The sequence below is a fragment of the Nerophis ophidion genome, linkage group LG03 (genome assembly GCF_033978795.1).
Source record: "Nerophis ophidion isolate RoL-2023_Sa linkage group LG03, RoL_Noph_v1.0, whole genome shotgun sequence".
Taxonomy (NCBI): Eukaryota; Metazoa; Chordata; class Actinopteri; order Syngnathiformes; family Syngnathidae; genus Nerophis; species Nerophis ophidion.
This window is the reverse complement of record NC_084613.1, coordinates 4,527,351-4,548,919: the sequence shown is the minus strand read 5'-3', so window position 1 is coordinate 4,548,919 and position 21,569 is coordinate 4,527,351. Positions and strand designations below refer to the sequence as shown.

At 37.1% G+C, this 21,569-nt stretch overlaps 2 protein-coding genes across 2 annotated transcripts; one reads left to right on the top strand and one right to left on the bottom strand.

Moving 5' to 3' along the window:
- Positions 1-737: 737 nt before the first annotated feature.
- LOC133549016 (uncharacterized) lies at positions 738-16,195 on the top strand. The gene is made up of 2 exons (XM_061894075.1): positions 738-3,888; positions 13,210-16,195. Exon 1 carries the CDS (start codon positions 1,531-1,533, stop codon positions 2,671-2,673), a length of 1,143 nt encoding a protein of 380 aa, XP_061750059.1. The 5' UTR covers positions 738-1,530; the 3' UTR covers positions 2,674-3,888; positions 13,210-16,195.
- Positions 9,929-20,944, bottom strand: LOC133549014 (zinc finger protein OZF-like). Its single transcript, XM_061894071.1, has 3 exons — positions 20,545-20,944; positions 15,872-16,054; positions 9,929-13,450 (listed from the first exon to the last, which is right to left on the bottom strand). The coding sequence occupies exons 1-3, from the start codon at positions 20,666-20,668 to the stop codon at positions 12,531-12,533; spliced, it is 1,227 nt and encodes a 408-aa protein (XP_061750055.1). The 5' UTR covers positions 20,669-20,944; the 3' UTR covers positions 9,929-12,530.
- Positions 20,945-21,569: the final 625 nt, after the last annotated feature.

Sequence of the window (21,569 nt, the reverse complement as noted above, 5' to 3'; positions counted from 1 at the left end):
CAACATCCATTGCCCCAGTCGCCCAGTCGGGATGTGGGGTCCCCACATCTGCGGTCCCCTCCAAATTTTGTCATTGTCATCCCATTGGGTTGAGGTTTTCCTTGCCCTGATGTGGGATCTGAGCCGAGGATGTCATTGTGGCTTGTGCAGCCCTTTGAGACACTTGTGATTTAGGGCTATATAATGTCAGGATGAGTAGAACCCCCCACACACCCACACCCCCAGAAGGTCTGTAGACCTGGTGTAGAATGAAGGCCAGGAATATAATCACTTATATAATCCTGAGTTTAATCCACGATTATAATCACAACTAGTGATCATGTATAATAATCATGGAGGTTAAACATTGAAGTGCAAGTGTAGAATTATGTGTGTGTCTGTGACGAAGAGAATACTTTAGGCCCAGGAATGGAATAAAAGTGAAAAGTGATGACAAACAGTAGATGATCTTAGGCCCACATTCATGTTTGGCAGAGTGGAAGACTACACTTGACAAACTTCCATGTTTCGCGAACCCCCCCAGACGTGTTTAGCGGTTAACATGACCTTGATGAGGAACTTGGATTGGAAACACTGAACTGCAGTGGGGGAATAACAGGATGTTGGGAAAGAGTCTGGAACATTCCAGTTTCTGCCGCTTTAAGCATAGCAACAAGTATACTTGGCCAATTGAACGATGGGGCAGAAGTCACATGGACAACAACCAACGTATTGTCGAGAATAATGTGATGTGTTGTATCTCCATAGCAATGCCATAGCAACGAGGAAGGTGGTTGGCTGAGAAGCGTAACCACCCCGAAACAGAGGGTATATAGGAATGTTGAATTCGCTATTATACAAGATTTCGTACTTCTGAACCACAAAAAAGACCTCTGATCTGCTTGGACTGAAAGAACATTTTCAGCTCTCCAAATAGAACCTGATTCGACGAACAAGAGACTTTTCTCCCATTTCTGATCTCCCCCTGCAACAACAGCAAAAGAGGAGCAAGACTTCCTGTCCACCCGAGGAACCAGGGCGTTGGCCGCTCAGGCCTCGGCTCGCAGCTGCCACCACTTCTCCTTTAGGGCTCCCATTTTCTGCTGACGCACCCGAAGCCTGGATGTGATTACCGGACCCGGTGATCCATCTGGCTTCCTCCAAATTTCAGAAGACTCCTTTTTTGGACATTTTTGGCCTTTTTCCCTTTTTGGAAAGCTCGCTTCGGTTCCCCCCCTTTTTGGGGTATTTTTCAGGTTTTATCTCGTTTTTCCATCGTCCATATTTTATTTGACACTTTTCCCCTTTTCTGTTTTTTTGTGGTTTTCAGTTTACCGTGTTTTATTTCATGATTTTTCCCCTTTTTCGGGGTAGTCTGTTTTTCAGGTTTTATTTGCTACTTTCTCCCTTTTTTGGGACCTTGCGGTTTTCGGTTTACCGATTTTTATTTTGAATTTTTCCGATTTTCGGAACCGATTCGAGCTCTCCTCGTTTTGGGAACATTCCCCGAAGAACCTTGCAGAGTAACCAGGTCAGTTGCGTGTAGGGAATATGGCAGGTGTTAAGAAAGCAGTCCCCACCTTTTCGGTGGAAAAGACTACTGAGAGAATGGCTAGGGACCCCAGTTTCGGGGCCATTGAGACCAAAGACGGAAGAAAAGCATCTATGCCTGAGGTAGGACAGCCAGACTATTATGTGCCAGATGCCTGGAAGAGCGAACCAGACAAAGAAATGACTTTAAAAGTTAAGGCAAGCTGTGGTGAGTGGGCTCATTTTCTGATGGCTCCCTCCTACGACTCCCTTATGGCAGATAAAACTTTGACTAGTAACTTTCGAGCATCCTTTTTGGCCGATACATATGATTTTATGTTTAGAAGGTTTAAGAAGGCAGCATACAAAGCGGCTAAAGAACTAGAGGCGAAGGGACAGGAGCTATCGGTTAGCGAGGAAGAAGAAGAAGTTGATCCTCCACAAGTCACTAAACCTCCCCCTCAGACCCGTCCTGCTCTGGTGCGCAGTACCTCCCTGCCTGATGCTTTGGTAGGGTATTATGAATTAAAAAAGGTGAAAAGCGTGGTGCCGGCTAGGGCCAACGACCAAGATGTGCAAGAATATCTGAAAAGTAGCTGGGCTTTGGTCAAATGTGTTACGTGCAACGATGAAGCGCGAAGACTGTGGCTTATTTGTACCACCGGCCAAGAACTGGGCGCAGAGGCCACGGCCGAAGAGCACTATCGGCGAATGGTGATAGAAGGGCCCGATGACGAAGAGTCCAAGTTAGATTTGGCAAGAAAGCACCTCAAGAAAGGACAACCACTGAAGCAAGTTTGGTACATTCTAAAGAAATCAGTTCCGGTGGCCCAGTCGGTGAAGACTCTCCGAAGACTAACCAAGGGGATGAGGGATGAGATGGACTTTGTGACAATGGATCCCAGTACCACCACATGTGAGCAAATGGACGAGGTGGTACGTGTATGGGACATTAAGCGGCACTATCAAAAAAAGAAGCGAGCTGAGCGGCGTAAAAGGGGCCACAAGCGACAGAAAAGTAACACCAGTGACATCGAGAGCTTCCACGCCCTCCAGGACTGGAGCGGATCAAAATTACGGTCCGCCGAGGGGGCCTTCTGTCCTAGGTCTCCTCGGGTTTGCTCCCGTTTTGACGCTGACGACAAGGGGGAGCCCTTGGTGTAGCTAGATGGCGCTCCAATCCCGCCGGCCCCCCCTGTCAAACCCCAAATTTGTTAGGAACACATTGGCTGATCCCCCTACCTATTCCCCCCGCTTTAGGGGCTGAAAGCAAGGCTGAACCGTAGGGCCCAGTGTAGACCTGGTGTATAATGAAGGCCAGGAATATAATCACTTATATAATTCTGAGTGTAATCCACGATAGTAATCACAACTAGTGATCATGTATAATAATCATGGAGGTTAAACATTGAAGTGCAAGTGTAGAATTATGTGTGTGTCTGTGACAAAGAGAACACTTTGAGGAACTTGGATCGGAAACACTGAGCAGCAAGAGTCTGGAACCTTCCAGTTTCTGCCGGTTTGAGCATAGCAACAAGTATAGTTGGGCAGAGGTCACATGGACAATAACCAATGTATTGTTAAGAATAATGTGATGTGTTGTATCCCCATAGCAACGAGGAAGGTGGTTGGCTGAGAAGCGTAACCACCCCGAAACAGAGGGTATATAGGAATGTTGAATTCGCTATTATACAAGATTTCGTACTTCTGAACCACAAAAAAGACCTCTGATCTGCTTGGACTGAAAGAACATTTCCAGCTCTCCAAATAGAACCTGATTCGACGAACAAGAGACTTTTCTCCATCTCTCATCTCTCCCTGCAATAACAGCAAAAGAGGAACAAGACTTCCTGTCCACCCGAGGAACCAGGGCGTTGGCCGCTTGGGCCTCGGCTCGCGGCCGCCACCACTTCTCCTTTAGGGCTCCCATTTTCTGCTGACACAGCCGAAGCCTGGATGTGATCGCCGGGCCGGGTGATCCATCTGGCTTCCTCCAAATTTCAGAAGACCCCTTTTTTGGACATTTTTGGCCTTTTTCCGTTTTTGGGAAAGCTCGCTTAGATTCCCCCCCCCCTTTTTGGGGTATTTTTCGGGTTTTATCTCTTTTTTCCATCTTCCGTATTTTTAAAAAATACTTTTCCCCTTTTATGGGGTTTTTGTGGTTTTCAGTTTACCGTGTTTTATTTAATGATTTTTTTCCACCCCCCTTTTTTGGGGTAGTCTGTTTTTCGGGTTTTATTTGATACTTTCTCCCTTTTTTGGGACCTTGCGGTTTTCGGTTTACCGACTTTTATTTCGAATTTTTCCGATTTTTTGAACCGTCTCGAGCTCTCCTCTTTTTGGGAACATCCCCCGGCATCCCCCGAAGAACCTTGCACAGTAAGACCCATTTAAACTTCTATTACAACAGGTTTAGAGACACATTGACACATTTATTAGCCATTTATACATCATTACAATGATTTTAGTTATGTTCTTTTATTATTGATGATTATTGGGAATGATTTATTGACGCTGTGCAACGCTTACGCTATCGAACCTGCAATAAAAGGCATCATATAAAGAAAGAACAATTCATGCCCCTTTGTACCACCTCGTCCTTGATCTAATACCGTAGGTCTTGTACGTGTCCAACACCTAGCTCTGAAGAGTCACTCTAACGCAGTCCACTTACAACAGGGGTCACCAACCTTTTTGAAAGCAAGAGCTACTTCTTGGGTACTGATTAATGCAAAGGGCTACCAGTTTGATACACACTTAAATAAATTGCCAGAAATAGCCAATTTGCTCAAATTACCTTTAACTCTATGTTATTATTAATAATTAATGGTATTTATCTTTGTGGAAACACTGATCATCTTAATGAGCTGCCTCTATTTTTTTAATTGTATTTATTTACTAGCAAGCTGGTCTCGCTTTGCTCGACATTTTTAATTCTAAGACAGGGGTAGGGAACCTACGGCTCTATAGCCAGATGTGGCTCTTTGGATTGATGCATCTGGCTCTCAAATTAATCTTAACTGACATTGCTTAACATGATAAGAAATTATTATTTCCACTGGTAATCAGAGTTAAAAATAACATTCAAAATATAAAACATTCCCCTGCATTTTAATCCATCCATCCGTTTTCAACCGAATCTGTTCAAGAAGTCGCATTAATGGTAAGAAGTATTTTATTTATTATTGGTTAGCTTCAGAGTAACAATGTTTTTAAAAAGAATACAATACTTATTATATTCAAAAAATGTTGGTCTTACTTAAAAATGCACACTTTTAGTTGTTTTCAGTGTTAAAAAATATGGTATGGCTCTCACGGAAATACATTTTTAAATATTTGGATTTCATGGCTCTCTCAGCCAAAAAAGTTCCCGACCCCTGTTCTAAGAGAAAGAAAACTCAAATAGAATTTGAAAATCCAAGAAAATGTTTTAAAGACTTGGTCTTCACTTGTTTAAATAAATTCATTTATTTTTTCACTTTGCTTCTTATAACTTTCAGAAAGACAATTTTAGAGGAAAAATACAACCTTAAAAATGATTTTAGGATATTTAAACACATATAGCTTTTTACTTTTTGAATTCCTTCCTCTTCTTTCCTGACAATTTAAATCAATGTTCAAGTATTTTTGTATTTATTGTAAAGAATAATAAATACATTTGAATTTAATTCTTCATTTTAACTTCTGTTTTTTCGACGAAGAATATTTGTGAAATATTTCTTCAAACTTATTATGATTAAAATTCAAAAAACTTATTCTGGCACATCTAGAAAATCTGTAGAATCAAATTTAAATATTATTTCAAAGTCTTTTGTATTTCTTAAAAAAAAAAATTGTTCCGTAAAATCTAGAAGAAATAATGATTTGTCTTTGTTAGAAATATAGCTTGGTCCAATTTGTTATATATTCTAACAAAGTGCAGATAGGATTTTAACCTATTTAAAACATGTCATCAAAATTTTATAATTATCTCAATCAGGAAAAATGACTAATGATGTTCCATAAATTATTTTATTTTTTTTTCACAAAGATTTGAATTAGCTAGTTTTTCTCTTTTTTTTCGGTAGAATTTTGAATTTTAAACAGTCGAAATTGAAGATAAACTATGTTTCAAAATTAAATTTAAATTTTTTTCATGTGTTATCCTCTTTTAAACCGTTCAATTAAGTGTTTTTTCATCATTTATTCTCTACCAAAAACCTTCCGTAAAAGGAAAAAATGTACGACGGAATGACAGACAGAAATACCCATTTTTTATATATGTATATATATATATATATATATATATATATATATATATATATATATATATATATATATTTATTTATTTATTTATTAAAGGTAAATTGAGCAAATTGGCTATTTCTGGCAATTTATTTAAGTGTGTATCAAACTGGTAGCCCTTGGCATTAGTTTGTTCCATAGTTTTACTCCGCATAGACACAAAAAAACATTTACGAGTGGTTTGAGGTCTCGGCAATGAGAAATATCCAAAGCCTCTCAAGTTATGAGCCTGCACCCGTCTTATAAAAAAAAACAACTTGTAGATTAGGCGGCAATAATTGTTGTATGCTTTATATGAGATTATGAATGTATTATAGTTAACAAGGTCATCAAATCTGAGCAACTTTGATTGCATAAACAGATAGTATGTTCTAAATCAGTGGTTCTCAAATGGGGGTACGCGTACCCCTGGGGGTACTTGAAGGTATGCCAAGGGGTATGTGAGATTTCTAAAAAATATTCCAAAAATAGCAACAATTCAAAAATCCTTTATAAATATATTTTTGGAATAATACTTCAACAAAATATGAATGTTAAGTTCATAAACTGTGAAAAGAAATGCAACAATGCAATATTCAGTGTTGACAGTTAGATTTTTTGTGGACATGTTCCATAAATTTTGATGTTAAAGATTTATTTTTTGGTGAAGAAATGTTTGGATCCAGATGGATCTCTATTACAATCCCCAAAGAGGGCACTTTAAGTTGATGATTACTTCTATGTGGAGAAATCTTTATTTATAATTGAATCACTTGTTTCTTTTTCAACAAGTTTTTAGTTATTTTTATATCTTTTTTTCCAAATAGTTGAGGAAAGACCACTACAAATGAGCAATATTTTGCACTGTTATACAATTTAATAAAAAACTGATGACATAGTGCTGTATTTTACTTCTTTATCTCTTTTTTTTAAACCAAAAATGCTTTGCTCTGATTAGGGGGTACTTGAATTATAAAATAGTTCACAGGGGGTACATCACTGAAAAAAGGTTGACAACCACTGTTCTAACAAAGTGCAGATTGGATTTTAACCTATTTAAATCATGTCATCAAAATTCTAAAATTAATCTTAATCAGGAATAATTACCAATGATGTTCCATAAATTATTGTTTGATTTTTTTTTTCATAAAGATTCGAATTAGCTAGTTTTTTTATTCATTTTTTTTTCGGTTGAATGTTGAATTTGAAAGAGTCGAAATTGAAGATAAACTATGTTTCATTTTTTTCGTGTTTTCTCTTCTTTTAAACCGTTCAATTAAGCGTTTTTTCTGTATTTATTCTCTACAAAAAACCTTCCGTAAAAGGAAAAAAATTGTACGACAGAATGACAGAAAGAAATACCCGTTTTATATATATATTTATTAAAGGTGAATTGAGCAAATTGGCTATTTCTGGCAATTTATTTACAGTGGGGCAAAAAAGTATTTAGTCAGCCAGCGATTGTGCAAGTTCTCCCACTTAAAATGATGACAGAGGTCTGTCATTTTCATCATAGGTACACTTCAACTGTGAGAGACAGAATGTGAAAAAAAAAAATCCAGGGATTCACATTGTCGGAATTTTAAAGAATTTATTTGTGGAAAATAAGTATTTGGTCAAGCATTCAAAGCTCTCACTGATGGAAGGAGGTTTTGGCTCAAAATCTCACGATACATGGCCCCATTCATTCTTTCCTTAACACGGATCAATCGTCCTGTCCCCTTAGCAGAAAAACAGCACCAAAGCATGATGTTTCCACCCCCATGCTTCACAGTAGGTATGGTGTTCTTGGGATGCAACTCTGTATTCTTCTTCCTCCAAACACGAGGAGTTGAGTTTATACCACATGACATTCTCCCAATCCTCTGCTGTATCATCCATGTATTCATTTTGGTATCAACTCAACTCCTCGTGTTTGGAGGAAAAAAAATGCCAATAATCCCTTTAGAAACATTAAAGATAAGTTGACTCAATTGAAGATATTGAATAGATTGTATTTGACATATTCTCAGCTGTTTAAAATTGCTATAATAGATAACAAGTTATGTAGGAAGTGTCGGGCAGCTGAGGGAACTCTTGTTCATTTTTTGTGTGAATGTCAGAGAATAAAAGAGTTATGGTTGAAAACAACAAAAGAAGCAATCACATTCCTTAATACAGGGGTGTCCAAACTTTTTCCACTGAGGGCCGCACACTGAAAAATCAAAGTAAGCGGTGGCCATCTTGATTTTTTTAATTTATTTTTTAAAAAAATACAATATATGTATAAAAAATAAAAAACATTTAGGCCTCCACTCAGTCCCCATAGGATTTAGGTCCAAAAAATATGAAAAGTGTCATTATTCAGTATTATTATTTGTATATTTTTCAAGTTTTAAATCTCTAGATCAGGGGTCGCCAACCTTTTTGAAAGCAAGAGCTACTTCTTGGGTACTGATTAATGCAAAGGGCTACCAGTTTGATACACACTTAAATAAATTGCCAGAAATAGCCAATTTGCTCAATTTACCTTTAATAAATATATATATATATATATATATATATATATATATATATATATATATATATATATATATATATATATATATTATATATATATATATAAATATATATATATATAATATATATATATATATATATATATATATATATATATTTATATATATATATATATATATATATATATATATATATATATATATATATATATATATAAATGGGTATTTCTGTCTGTCATTGATTGAACGGTTTAAAAGAGGAGAAAACACGAAAAAAATTAAAATTAAATTTTGAAACATAGTTTATCTTCAATTTCGACTCTTTATAATTCAAAATTTTACCGGAAAAAAATGAAGAGGAAAAACTACCTAATTCGAATCTTTTTGAAAAAATTTAAAAAAAAATAATAATAATAATTTATGGAACTTCATTAGTAATTTTTCCTGATTAAGATTAATTTTAGTATTTTGATGACATGTTTTAAATAGGTTAAAATCCAATCTGCACTTTGTTAGAATATATAACAAATTGGACCAAGCTATATTTCTAACAAAGACAAATCATTATTTCTTCTAGATTTTCCAGAACAAAAATTTTAAAAGAAATTCAAAATACTTTAAAATAAGATTTATATCTGATTCTACAGATTTTATATATTTACCAGAATATTTTGGGGGAATTTTAATCATAATAAGTTTGAAGAAATATTTCACAAATATTCTTCATCGAAAAAACAGACGCTAAAATGAAGAATTAAATTAAAATGTATTTATTATTCTTTACAATAAAAAAATAATACAAAATTACTTGAACATTGATTTAAATTGTCAGGAAAGAAGAGGAAGGAATTTAAAAGGTAAAAAGTTATATGTGTTTAAAAATCCTAAAATCATTTTTAAGGTTGTATTTTTTCTCTAAAATTGTCTTTCTGAAAGTTAGAAGAAGCAAAGTAAAAAAATAAATGAATTTATTTAAACAAGTGAAGACCAAGTCTTTAAAATATTTTCTTGGATTTTCAAATTCTATTTGAGTTTTGTCTCTCTTAGAATTAAAAATGTCCAGCAAAGCGAGACCAGCTTGCTAGTAAATAAATACAATTTAAAAAATAGAGGCAGCTCACTGGTAAGTGCTGCTATTTGAGCTATTTTTAGAACAGGCCAGCGGGCACCGCGTTGGTGACCCCTGTTCTAGATCAACATTAAGTCATTCTGTCAATATAACGTTTCTAAAAATTTAAGTTGTATGCTCTTTTTGTCAAAGAAAACCCTGTTTTTTATGGAAAAAAACACAAAATATGCAATATTTTCACCCAATAAAATTTTTAAGTGGAATATTTGAGATTATATAATAATTGTAGCCTTAAAAAGGTCAATAACTCATAACACCATTGATTTTAATTCATTATTATTTTTGGAGCAATGACACTTAAAAACAAATCACACCAAAATTATTGGGGATCCAAAAGGGTTCTACTCATTAAAGTGTTAAAAAATATATATTTTTTTTTACTGTTTACTTTTAACATAATAATCTCGAGATCATCTTCAGATCTATCCGTTAATTATAAGTTGTATTGTTGTTTATGTTTTTTGTTTGGTTTTTTTTTGGCCCTTATTTATCAAAAAACAACAACAACAAAAAAAGCTAAAAAAAAATGTATGGCAAACACAAAAAAATGCCTAATTTCCCCCAAAAGATCTCAAAATTGAATATTTAATGTGACGTAATTGGAGCCTTGAATAGGTCAATAATTAATGACATTGATTTTGATTCATTATTATGTTTTAAAGACAGAAACAGCCCGCGTGGCAACTTTGTGTTATTAGAGTAAACATTGCAACATTTTCTTGTTACATTTCACCTGTTTGCTCTTTTATACCACTTTTTATGTTTTTTATTTTTTCAATCGTATTTTTAAAACGTGCCGTGGGGCCGTTAAAAAATGACCTGCGGGCCGCACTTTGGACACCCCTGCCTTCATATAAACATCCCAATGACATTGCAAACTTGTATTCTTGGGGATCTCCATCAATTTAGTAACAGATCATCAAAGAGTACAAATGCATTTCTTTTAATATGCATAATAACAAAAAGGGTACTATTAAAAAAATGGATAGATGTTGATAGTCCAACTCATACTGACTGCTATACACTGATGATATCAGTAGAAAAAACTGCATTTAGTTTAGATAATAATGAGTCATATATTGGAATATGGGATCCATTATTTAAATTTGTTTTGAGTATTAAATAAACCAAAATATGACTTATTATATCTTTGTGTAAAACAGTGTGTTGTCAAGCTTATGAGATGCAATGCAAGTGTAAGCCACTGTGACACTATTGTTCAGTTTTTGTATTAATGTTTTTAATGATAATATCAATGAGGGATTTTAAATCCCTGCTGTTTTAAAATTGTTTCTAATATTGATAACTGTCATGTCTGTGTGATCATGTTTTGTTTTTTGGACACTCAGTTCCTGTTTTTGCACTTCCTGGTTTGTTTTGTTACCATAGCAACTCATTAGTTTTCACCTTGTCCATACATCACGCACCTGTCTAACGTTTTGCACTCGCACACCTGTTTTCACTGATCATGTCACTGCTATTTAAGCCTGTCTGTTTCTGTTCTCCGTCCTGGCAACATCACCTCCTTCACACCATCTATCACATGGGTGTCAAACTCTGGCCCGAGGGCCAAATCTATATAATTTCATTTGGCCCTTGAGGTAATATCAAATTAAGATTAGAGCTGTCCCGCCGGTATTATACAGCGGCGATTCCTCTGTAACACTGCATTCACCGCTGATACTCATACTTGCCAACCCTCACGATTTTCCCGGGAGACTCCCAAAGTTCAGTGCCCCTCCCGAAAATCTCCCGGGGCAACCATTCTTCCGAATTTCTCCCGATTTCCACCCGGACAACAATATTGGGGGCGTGCCTTGAAGGCACTGCCTTTAGCGTCCTCTACAGCCTGTCATCACGTCCGCTTTTCCGCCATACAAACAACGTGCCGATTCCAGTCACATAATATATGCTGCTTTAACACACACAAGTGAATGCAACGCATACTTGATCGACAACCATATGGGTCACACTGAGGGTGGCCGTATAAACAACTTAAACACTTTTACAAATATGCGCCACACTGTGAAGCCACACCAAACAAGAATGACAAACACATTTCGGGAGAACATCTGCACTGTAGCACAACATAAACTCAACAGAAGAAATACCCAGACCCCCTTGCAGCACTAACTCTTCCAGGATGCTACTATATACACCCCCGCTACCACCAAACCCCGCTATCCCAATTTTTTTTTCCTTTTTATTTGATATGCCATTGATATTTTTTACTCATTATCATAATTTGAAACTCGATTTTGTATGTGACTATAAAGCTACATAATCCTTGCTTGTTCAATATTCAATGCGAAACTTGTTTGGGTCCCTATTAAAAGGTTAATCTGTTCAACCTTGGCCCGCGGCTTTGTTCAGTTTTAAATTTTGGCCCACTCTGTATTTGAGTTTGACACCCCTGATCTATCACCTACTGTGCCTTCCATGCCGATGATCCAGGTTACTTTCTTGTTCAAAGTAAGTTTTTTGTTATTCATGCCGTAGTGCTAGTTTTTGTTTTCATAGTCAAGTTTGTTCTCCGCCATTGTGTGCGCCTTTTGTTTGTTCCTGTTTTTTAAATAAAAAGATGTCTCTACCTTCACGCCGTTTCCACTCCATTCGCTTTGCACCTCGGGAAAACAATCCTCGCCCCGGTCAAGACTAGGACTTGGGCGAGGATTGTTTTCACTGACATGATCAGTGAAAACAGGTGTGCGGGTGCAAAACGTGAGACAGGTGCGTGACATGAGGACAAGGTGAAAACTAATGAGTTGCTATGGTAACAAATAGAACCAGGAAGTGCAAAAACAGGAACTGAGTGTCCAAAAAACAAAACATGATCACACAGACATGACAATAATATTCATTTTTTGTTTCACTACTTTTAGATTGTACCGTGTCATGTTTGTGTGTCCTCAATTGCTATTTTTATTGCTATTCTGAATGTTGCTGGGTCAGGTTCGGTTTTGGAATTGGATTGCATTGTTATGGTAATGTTGGATTGATGAATAAATTCATTAAAATATAAAAAAAAGAACAAAAAAGGAAACTTATGTTCAACGTAGCCTTAGATTTTTTTTTGTTAAAATAAAGCCAATAATGAAAAAGAAGAAAGGATTTTACCACAAACTGAGCAACTAAAGGGTTCTTCTCCTTTTGTGTGTCAGCATGTGTTGTGTCAAATTGTCACACCGAGAAAATGTGTGCGAACAAAGTGAACAGCCGTAGGGTTTTTCCCGCGTGTGCGTTCTCATGTGTGATACCATGTTGGACTTCTGGGAGAACTGTTCGGCGCAAACGGAGCAACGAAAAGGTTTTTCACCTGTGTGCGTTCTCATGTGTGATGCGATGTTGGACCGCTGAGAGAATTGTTTGCCACAAACCGAACACTTGAAAGGTTTCTCGCCATTGTGTGTTCGCATGTGTACTATCAACGTGTCACGCCGACTGAAGGTTTTTGCGCAAAATGAACACGAGTGCGGTTTTTCTCCCGTGTGCGTTCTCATGTGTGACGTCATATGGGACTTGACAGCAAATCCGTCGCCGCAAATTGAGCAACGAAAGGGTTTTTCCCCTGTGTGCGTTCTCATATGCCGAGTCAAATCAATCTGCGAGAATTTTTTACCACAGACTGAGCAAATGAGGAGTTTTTCTCCTGTGTGTATCCTCATGTGTCGATTCAAAGTGCCCTTTTGAGTAAATCTCTTATCGCAGACTGAGCAGGTCAGGTATTCTTCACGTGTTTCCTTTTCAGAGCATTCCGAGTGTTTGTTGTCAGTGGGAGTCCTCAAATCGCTTTCACACTTTGTATTGCAGCTCCACGGTCCTCGGATGTTGTCCCTGTCTCCGTCCTCAGAAGAGTGTGACGTTGTGTCGTCACCATCCGATAGCGGCGCGAGGAGGTCGTCCGCTTCGATCTTCACAGAGACACCAGTCAAGTGCAACTTAGTGAGATCTTGAACATGTGAGGGCTGTGGATCCTCCTGCTTCAAAGTGGCGCTCCCCACCTGCAGTTGAGAGAGACGGTCATCTCGACGGCCAATCAACTGCTGGACGTCTGCAGGACACAAACAAAACAAACACACTTTACGTCAAATATTACAAACCCCGTTTCCATATGAGTTGGGAAATTGTGTTAAAATGAACAGACTAACTCCATCCATTTTTTGCATGATTTGCAAATCCTTTTCAACCCATATTCAGTTGAATATGCTACAAAGACAACATATTTGATGTTCAAACTGTTAAACATTTTTCTTTTTGCAAAAAAATCATTAACTTTAGAATTTGATGCCAGCAACACGTGACAAAGAAGTTGGGAAAGGTGGCAATAAATACTGATAAAGTTGAGGAATGCTCATCAAACACTTATTTGGAACATCCCACAGGTGTGCAGGCTAATTGGGAGCAGGTGGGTGCCATGATTGGGTATAAAAACAGCTTCCCAAAAAAATGCTCAGTCTTTCACAAGAAAGGATGGGGCGAGGTACACCCCTTTGTCCACAACTGCGTGAGCAAATAGTCAAACAGTTTAAGAACAACCTTTCTCAAAGTGCAATTGCAAGAAATTTAGGGATTTCAACATCTACGCTCCATAATATCATCAAAAGGTTCAGAGAATCTGGAGAAATCACTCCACGTAAGCGGCATGGCCGGAAACCAGCATTGAATGACCGTGACCTTCCATCCCTCAGACGGCACTGTATCAAAAACCGACATCAATCTCTAAAGGATATCACCACAAGGGCTCAGGAACACTTCAGAAAACCACTGTCACTAAATACAGTTTGTCGCTACATCTATAAGTGCAAGTTAAAGCTCTAGTATGCAAAGCGAAAGCCATTTATCAACAACATCCAGAAACGCCGCCAGCTTCTCTGGGCCCGAGATCATCTAAGATGGACTGATGCAAAGTGGAAAAGTGTTCTGTAATCTGACGAGTCCACATTTCAAATTGTTTTTGGAAATATTCGACATCGTGTCATCCGGACCAAAGAGGAAGCGAACCATCCAGACTGTTATCGACGCAAAGTTGAAAAGCCAGCATGTGTGATGGTATGGGGGTGCATTAGTGCCCAAGGCATGAGTAACTTACACATCTGTGAAGGCACCATTAATGCTGAAAGGTACAAACAAGTTTTGGAACAACATATGCTGCCATCTAAGCGCCGTCTTTTTCATGGACGCCCCTGCTTATTTCAGCAAGACAATGCCAAGCTACATTCAGCATGTGTTACAACAGTGTGGCTTCGTAAAAAAAGAGTGGGGGTACTTTCCTGGCCCGCCTGCAGTCCAGACCTGTCTCCCATGGAAAATGTGTGGCGCATTATTAAGTGTAAAATAGGACAGCGGAGACCCCGGACTGTTGAAGGACTGAAGCTCTACATAAAAGAAGAATGGGAAAGAATTCCACTTTCAAAGCTTCAACAATTAGTTTCCTCAGTTCCCAAACGTTTATTGAGAGTTGTTAAAAGAAAAGGTGATGTAACACAGTGGTGAACATGCCCTTTCCCAACTACTTTGGCACGTGTTGCAGCCATGAAATTCTCAGTTAATTATTATTTGAAAAAAAAAAGGAAATGTATGAGTTTGAACATCAAATATGTTGTCTTTGTAGTGCATTCAACGGAATATGGGTTGAAAAGGATTTGCAAATCATTGTATTCTGTTTATATTTACATCGAACACAATTTCTTGTGCAGCCGAGTAGTCATGTTGGCATTTTTTTTTCCATAACTTAAGTTGATTTATTTTGGAAAACCTTGTTACATTGTTTAATGCATCCAGCGGCGCATCACAACAAAATTAGGCATAATAATAATGTGTTCATTCCCCGACTGTATATATCGATATCGGTTGATATCGGAATCGGTAATTAAGAGTTGGACAATATCGGGGGGAAAAAAGCCATTATCGGACATCTCTAGTTGTAGTTTTAGAAACTGTAGACTACATTGAAGCTGCACTTTACTTTATTAATAATATTTATTTGAAAAAAATAATTTAATTTATATGCTACATGTTATCCATCCATCCATTTTCTACCGCTTATTCCCTTTTGGGGTCGCGGGGGGTGCTGGTGCCTATCTCAGCTACAATCGGGCAGAAGGCGGGGTACACCCTGGACAAGTCGCCACCTCATCGCAGGGCGCTACATGTTATGTTCCTTTAAAATAGATAGTTATAACTGATTTTTTTATCTTCTTTTCAATAAAAACATTTCAAAAAAGCATATTTTAGAGCTGTAAGTATACAATCATTTATTATGAATAACTTAAGAATTGTATTAGGATGTTCTTATGGCTTGTGCAGCCCTTTGAGACACTTGTGATTTAGGGCTATATAAATAAACATTGATTGATTGATTGAAAGAATGGGCTGGTAAATATCCAACACTTTGCGGGTGTTGTTGATATTTACCAGCCCATTCGTTATGTTGTTCATAATTGACTAAATGATATCTGGATGTTGTGCTTACTTGGACTGTGATGAAGCTGTGAGGACTCAGGTGGTTTCTCCTCATGGTCTTCGGTCTTCACAGAGACAACAGTCAGTGGAAACTTGGTGAGATCAGCCTCCTCCTGTCCAAGAAGACACTCTTCCTCCTGAGTGATCCAGAGCTCCTCCTCTTCCTCTTTAATGTGGGGGGGCTGCTGGACATCTGTTGGATGAATAAGTAAAATTAAGATAGAACACAAGTAGTTATTTACTGACGCTGTTAACGCAATGAGATTATTTGCAGTTATAAGTACAGTCCTGGTCAAAAGTTTACATACACTTGTAAATAAAATGATGTCATGGCTGTCTTGAGTTTCCAATCATTTCTACAACTCTTATTTTTTTGTGATGGAGTTTTTTTTGTCTTTTCTTTTTTTTGAGCAATGGCAAAAAAATTAAAATAAAGAAAGACAAAAGAAGAAAAAAAACAGCCTGCATGGCAGCTTTGTGTCAACATTGCAACTCCATCCATCCATCCATCCATCCATTTTCTACCGCTTATTCCCTTTCGGGGTCGCGGGGGGCGCTGGCGCCTATCTCAGCTACAATCGGGCGGAAGGCGGGGTACACCCTGGACAAGTCGCCCCCTCATCACAGGGCCAACACAGATAGACAGACAACATTCACACTCACATTCACACACTAGGGACCATTTAGTGTTGCCAATTAACCTATCCCCAGGTGCATGTCTTTGGAGGTGGGAGGGGCCTAACCCCAGGTGCATGTCTTTGGAGGTGGGAGGGGCCTATCCCCAGGTGCATGTCTTTGGAGGTGGGAGGAAGCCGGAGTACCCGGAGGGAACCCACGCATTCACGGGGAAAACATGCAAACTCCACACAGAAAGATCCCGAGCCTGGATTTGAACCCAGGACTGCAGGACCTTCGTATTGTGAGGCAGACGCACTAACCCCTCTGCCACCGTGAAGCCCATTGCAACTCATTTCCCTTTTTTGAAGTGTTCTTTTTTATTTTTGCAATAGCATTTCCAGAATGTGTGGTGGGCCGATAAACAATTAGTTGCGGGCCGCACTTTGGACACCTCAGCTTTACCACTTTCGACGTGTGTTGGGGGTCATTGTCCTGTTGGAACACCCGACTGCGCCCAAGACCCAACCTATGAGTTTAACAAATAGTTTTTAACAAAATAGTTATTAAAAATAAATTGTTAGATTTTAACAAATCTAACAAATTGTTCTTAAGGTAATTTGCATTTGCTTTTTCAATGTGTATTGCACTTCTGTTTTAAATGTTGTTTTTTAATTCTGTCCTTTGCCTCTATTTCTTTGTAGTGTACAGCACTTGGTTCTTCAACTGTGGTTGTTTTTAAATGGCTTTATAAATACATTTGGTAGTTGGTATTTTAGGTTGTCCTGAAGAATTTGGAGGTAATCTTCTTTTTTCATTGTCCCATTTGAAGCAGCAGTTCCATTGGCAGCAAAACAGGCCCAGAGCATAATACTACCACCACCTTGTATGACAGTAGTATTGGTGTTCCTGGGATTAAAGGCCTCACCTTTTTCTCCTCCAAACATATTGCCGGGTATTGTGGCCAAACAGCTCAATTTTGGTTTAAGGCAGGGGTAGGGAACCTATGGCTCTAGAGCCAGATCCGGCTCTTTTGATGACTGCATCTGGCTCTCGGATTAATCTTAGCTGACATTGTTTAACACGATAAGTAATCAATAATTCCGCTGGTAATCACATTGTTAAAAATAACGTTCAAATTACAAAACATTCTCATGCATTTTAATCCAACCATCCGTTTTCTACCGCACCTGTTCAAGAAGTCGCATTATTGGTAAGAAGTGATATATATTTATTATTGGTTAGCTTTAATAACAATGTTATTAAAAAGAATAAGAGACTTATTATACCATATTTTTTGGACTATAAGTCTCAGTTTTTCATAGTTTGGCCAGGGGTGCGACTTATACAAAGGAGCGACTTATGTGTGAAATTATTAACACATTACCGTAAAATATCAAATAATATTATTTAGCTCATTCCCGTAAGAGACTAGATGTATAAGATTTCATGGGATTTATGGATTAGGAGTGACAGATTGTTTGGTAAACTTATAGCATGTTTTATATGTTATAGTTATTTGAATGACTCTTACCATAATATGTTTAATAAGTTTAACATAGCAGGCACCTTCTCAGTTGTTTATTTATGCCTCATGTAATATAATTATTCAGCCTGTTGTTCACTATTCTTTATTTATTCTAAATTGCCTTTCAAATGTCTATTCTTGGTGTTGGGTTTTATCAAATAAATGTCCCCAAAAATGCGACTTATATATGTTTTTTTCCTTCTTTATTACGCATTTTCGGCTGGTGCGATTTATACCCCGGAGCGACTTACACTCCGAAAAATACGGTACTCTAAAAATGTTGGTCTTAAAAATGCACACATTTAGTTGTATTCAGTGTTAAAAAATATTATACGGCTCTCACGGAAATACATTTTGAAATATTTGGCTTTCATGGCTCTCTCAGCCAAAAAGGTTCCCGACCCCTGGTTTAAGGCATCACAAAAAATCCCTTCAACTTCCCACAAAAAAACAGATTTACTGCCTGGAAATTGGAATATAAAGACAATATAATATACACCCATAAACGTGGATGCATAGGAAAAAGTGCAATATATTTATGTGTACAGTAATCTATTCATATCTGCACCTTATTGCTATTTCATCCTGCACTAACATGAGCTAAAGCAACAAAATGTCGTGCTCATCTGCACTGTAAAGTTCAAATTTGAATGACAATAAAAGGAAGTCCCTAAATCTAGCAATATCTCTTTAAAGCACAGCACCCACATTCACTTGCATTGCTTCAAAACTACGGAAAGTAGCAATGTCCAAAAACATGACAGAGACGAAGCAGAAGAACGAAGAACAGACATGGCGACCACGAGTAAGAGGAAAAAGTACGCTTGCAAGTTCCAAAATGATTGGAAAAATTTTTTTTTAGTTCATCCAGGACAACTCGAAGGGGGAGGGGTATGCTTTTGTAGATCAGACTTCTGCATTGAACACGGTGGCCGAACGGAAATATTATATATATATATATATATATATATATATATATATATATATATATATATATATATATATATATATATATATATATATATATATACTAGGGCTGTGAATCTTTGGGTGTCCCACAATTCGATTCAATATTGATTCTTGGGGTCACAATTCGATAATTTATCGATTTTTTCGATTCGATTCTCGATTCAAAAACGATATTTTTCCGATTCAAAATGATTCTGCATTCATTCAATACATAAGATTTCAGCAGGATCTACCCCAGTCTGCTGACATGCTAGCAGAGTAGTAGATTTAAGCTTTTATAATTGTAAAGGACAATGTTTTATCAACTGATTGCAATAATGTAAATTTGTTTTAACTATTAAACAAACCAAAAATATGACTTATTTTATCTTTGTGAAAACATTGGACACAGTGTGTTGTCCAGCTTATGAGATGCCATGCAAGTGTAAGCCACTTGTTCTTTTTTATTATTTTTTATAAATGTCTAATGATAATGTCAATGAGGGATTTTTAATCACTGCTATGCTGAAATTATAACTAATATTGATACAGTTGTTGATAATATTCATTTTTGTTTCACTACTTTTGGTTTGTTCTGTGTGGTGTTTGTTTCTTTATTGCAGTTCTGAGTGTTGCTGGGTCAGGTTCGGTTTTGGAATTGGATTGCATTGTTATGGTATTGCTGTGTAATGTTTTGTTGGATTGATAAAAAAAAATGTAAAAAAGATGAATACATAAATAAATTTTAAAAAAGTTTTTAAAAAATTTGATTTTTAAAAAATAAGAATCGATTCTGAATCGCACAACATAAACGATTCGTGTTCGAATTGATTTTTTCCCACACCCCTAATATATATATATATATATATATATGTATATATATATATATATATATATATATATATATATATATATATATATATATATATATATATACACACACCCCATCTCCTGAATTCAGAGGTCTCAAGGTTGGCAAGTATGCCTGATTTGTACTGCTTTTGTACTTACTTTGTATATTAATATTTCTTGATTGTTTGTAAATGTTGCTGTTTATAAATAATTATTAGATAAAATTAAAAAAAATAAAAACCTATGGATTATATCAATTACAATGTAAAGTATTATTAAGTGATTGCGTGTGTTTTGTGTAAACAAGTTCTTACACGTTGTTACAAACTAAGATGAACATCAACCTCTCATAAATGTTGTTTTTGAAACCGTCTCTCTTTGATTGATTGATAGATTGATTGAGACTTTTATTAGTAGATTGCACAGTACAGTACATATTCCGTACAATTGACCACTAAATGGTAAGACCCCCATAAGTTTTTCAACTTGTTTAAGTCGGGGTCCACGTTAATCAATTCATGGTACAAATATATACTATCAGCATAATACAGTCATCACACAAGTTAATCATCAGAGTATGTACGTTGTATTATTTACATTATTTTCATGAACAATATCAAAATAAAGCAGTGCATCCTCCTCACAAGATAATTCACCTTCCCACAGACAATATATTAAGGAATATTGTCAATAATCAAATATAATGTTAACACACTTATAAAAGTAAGATGTGAACATACCTGATGTGTGTAACACAACTTGATGTTTCATGAAAACAGCGTCCAGTAGTTGATGTTGTCGCTCCTTCTCCTTTTTTATTGTTGATATGTCCTTCCCGTACTCTGCCATCGTTCTTTCGCACATTCTCACGCAAACACAGCACTTTACACTCACGTAATCTCTGTCAAGTGATGTGTTTTGTTAACTTCCGCGTCTCTTTGTTAGCGGCTAACAAGGCTAAGCTAACTCACGAGCTAAGCTGGCAGAAATGCGGCCAAGTTTGCTCGGACTGATGTATAAATATATAAGCACTTGAAAACAGACTTTGCTCTAGTAAACGACATTTATGTGTACATGTCGGCACAAATTAGGAACACGGAACTGTAATACTACAAGAACGTCTTCATGGCTAGACGCCATTTTGCTTTTTCTTTGTTTTGTTTCGTCGGGGTCATTCAGACGCAGCATTGGCTGCTGTGACGCGAGAAATTAGGCCGCCATCTTGAAGTGGTGACGAGGGAAGCAGCCTAAACTGACATTCGACAGGTTTGAGTTTGATTTTATTTCGAACATGCATGCATACAACATGACAAATCACAATTGCCAGTTTCTCTTTTCAACATGTTCGGAAAGGAGTAGGAAGAAGCAGAGTTTATTTAATCCGACCCGTTTTCTTTTACATAACAGTTGCTAAAACTTTTGTTCACTTCCTGTTCTCAATTTATTCACAATATACTCCATAAATCCATCCATTCATCCATCTTCTTCCGCTTTTTTATTGTACATAACAGTTGCTAAAACTTTTGTTCACTTCCCGTTCTCAATTTATTCACAATATACTCCATAAGTCCATGCATCCATCCATCCATCTTCTTCCGCTTATCCGAGGTCGGGCCGCGGGGGCAGCAGCCTAAGTAGGGAAGCCCAGACTTCCCTCTCCCCAGCCACTTGGTCCAGCTCCTCCCGGGGGATCCCGAAGCGTTCCCAGGCAAAAAAAAATCAATGGGATGAAAGTAACTGTTGCTATATTTTATAATTATTTCAC

Excerpts from the sequence above, each read along its gene's own strand:
- LOC133549014 (XM_061894071.1), bottom strand. The coding sequence starts at position 20,668 with ATGTGCGAAAGAACGATGGCAGAGTACGGGAAGGACATATCAACAATA. Across the intron at positions 16,055-20,544 it reads AGTTGTGTTACACACATCAG|ATGTCCAGCAGCCCCCCCAC; the intron begins GTATGTTCACAT and ends TTCATCCAACAG. Across the intron at positions 13,451-15,871 it reads ACAGCTTCATCACAGTCCAA|ACGTCCAGCAGTTGATTGGC; the intron begins GTAAGCACAACA and ends TGTGTCCTGCAG.
- LOC133549016 (XM_061894075.1), top strand. The coding sequence starts at position 1,531 with ATGGCAGGTGTTAAGAAAGCAGTCCCCACCTTTTCGGTGGAAAAGACT.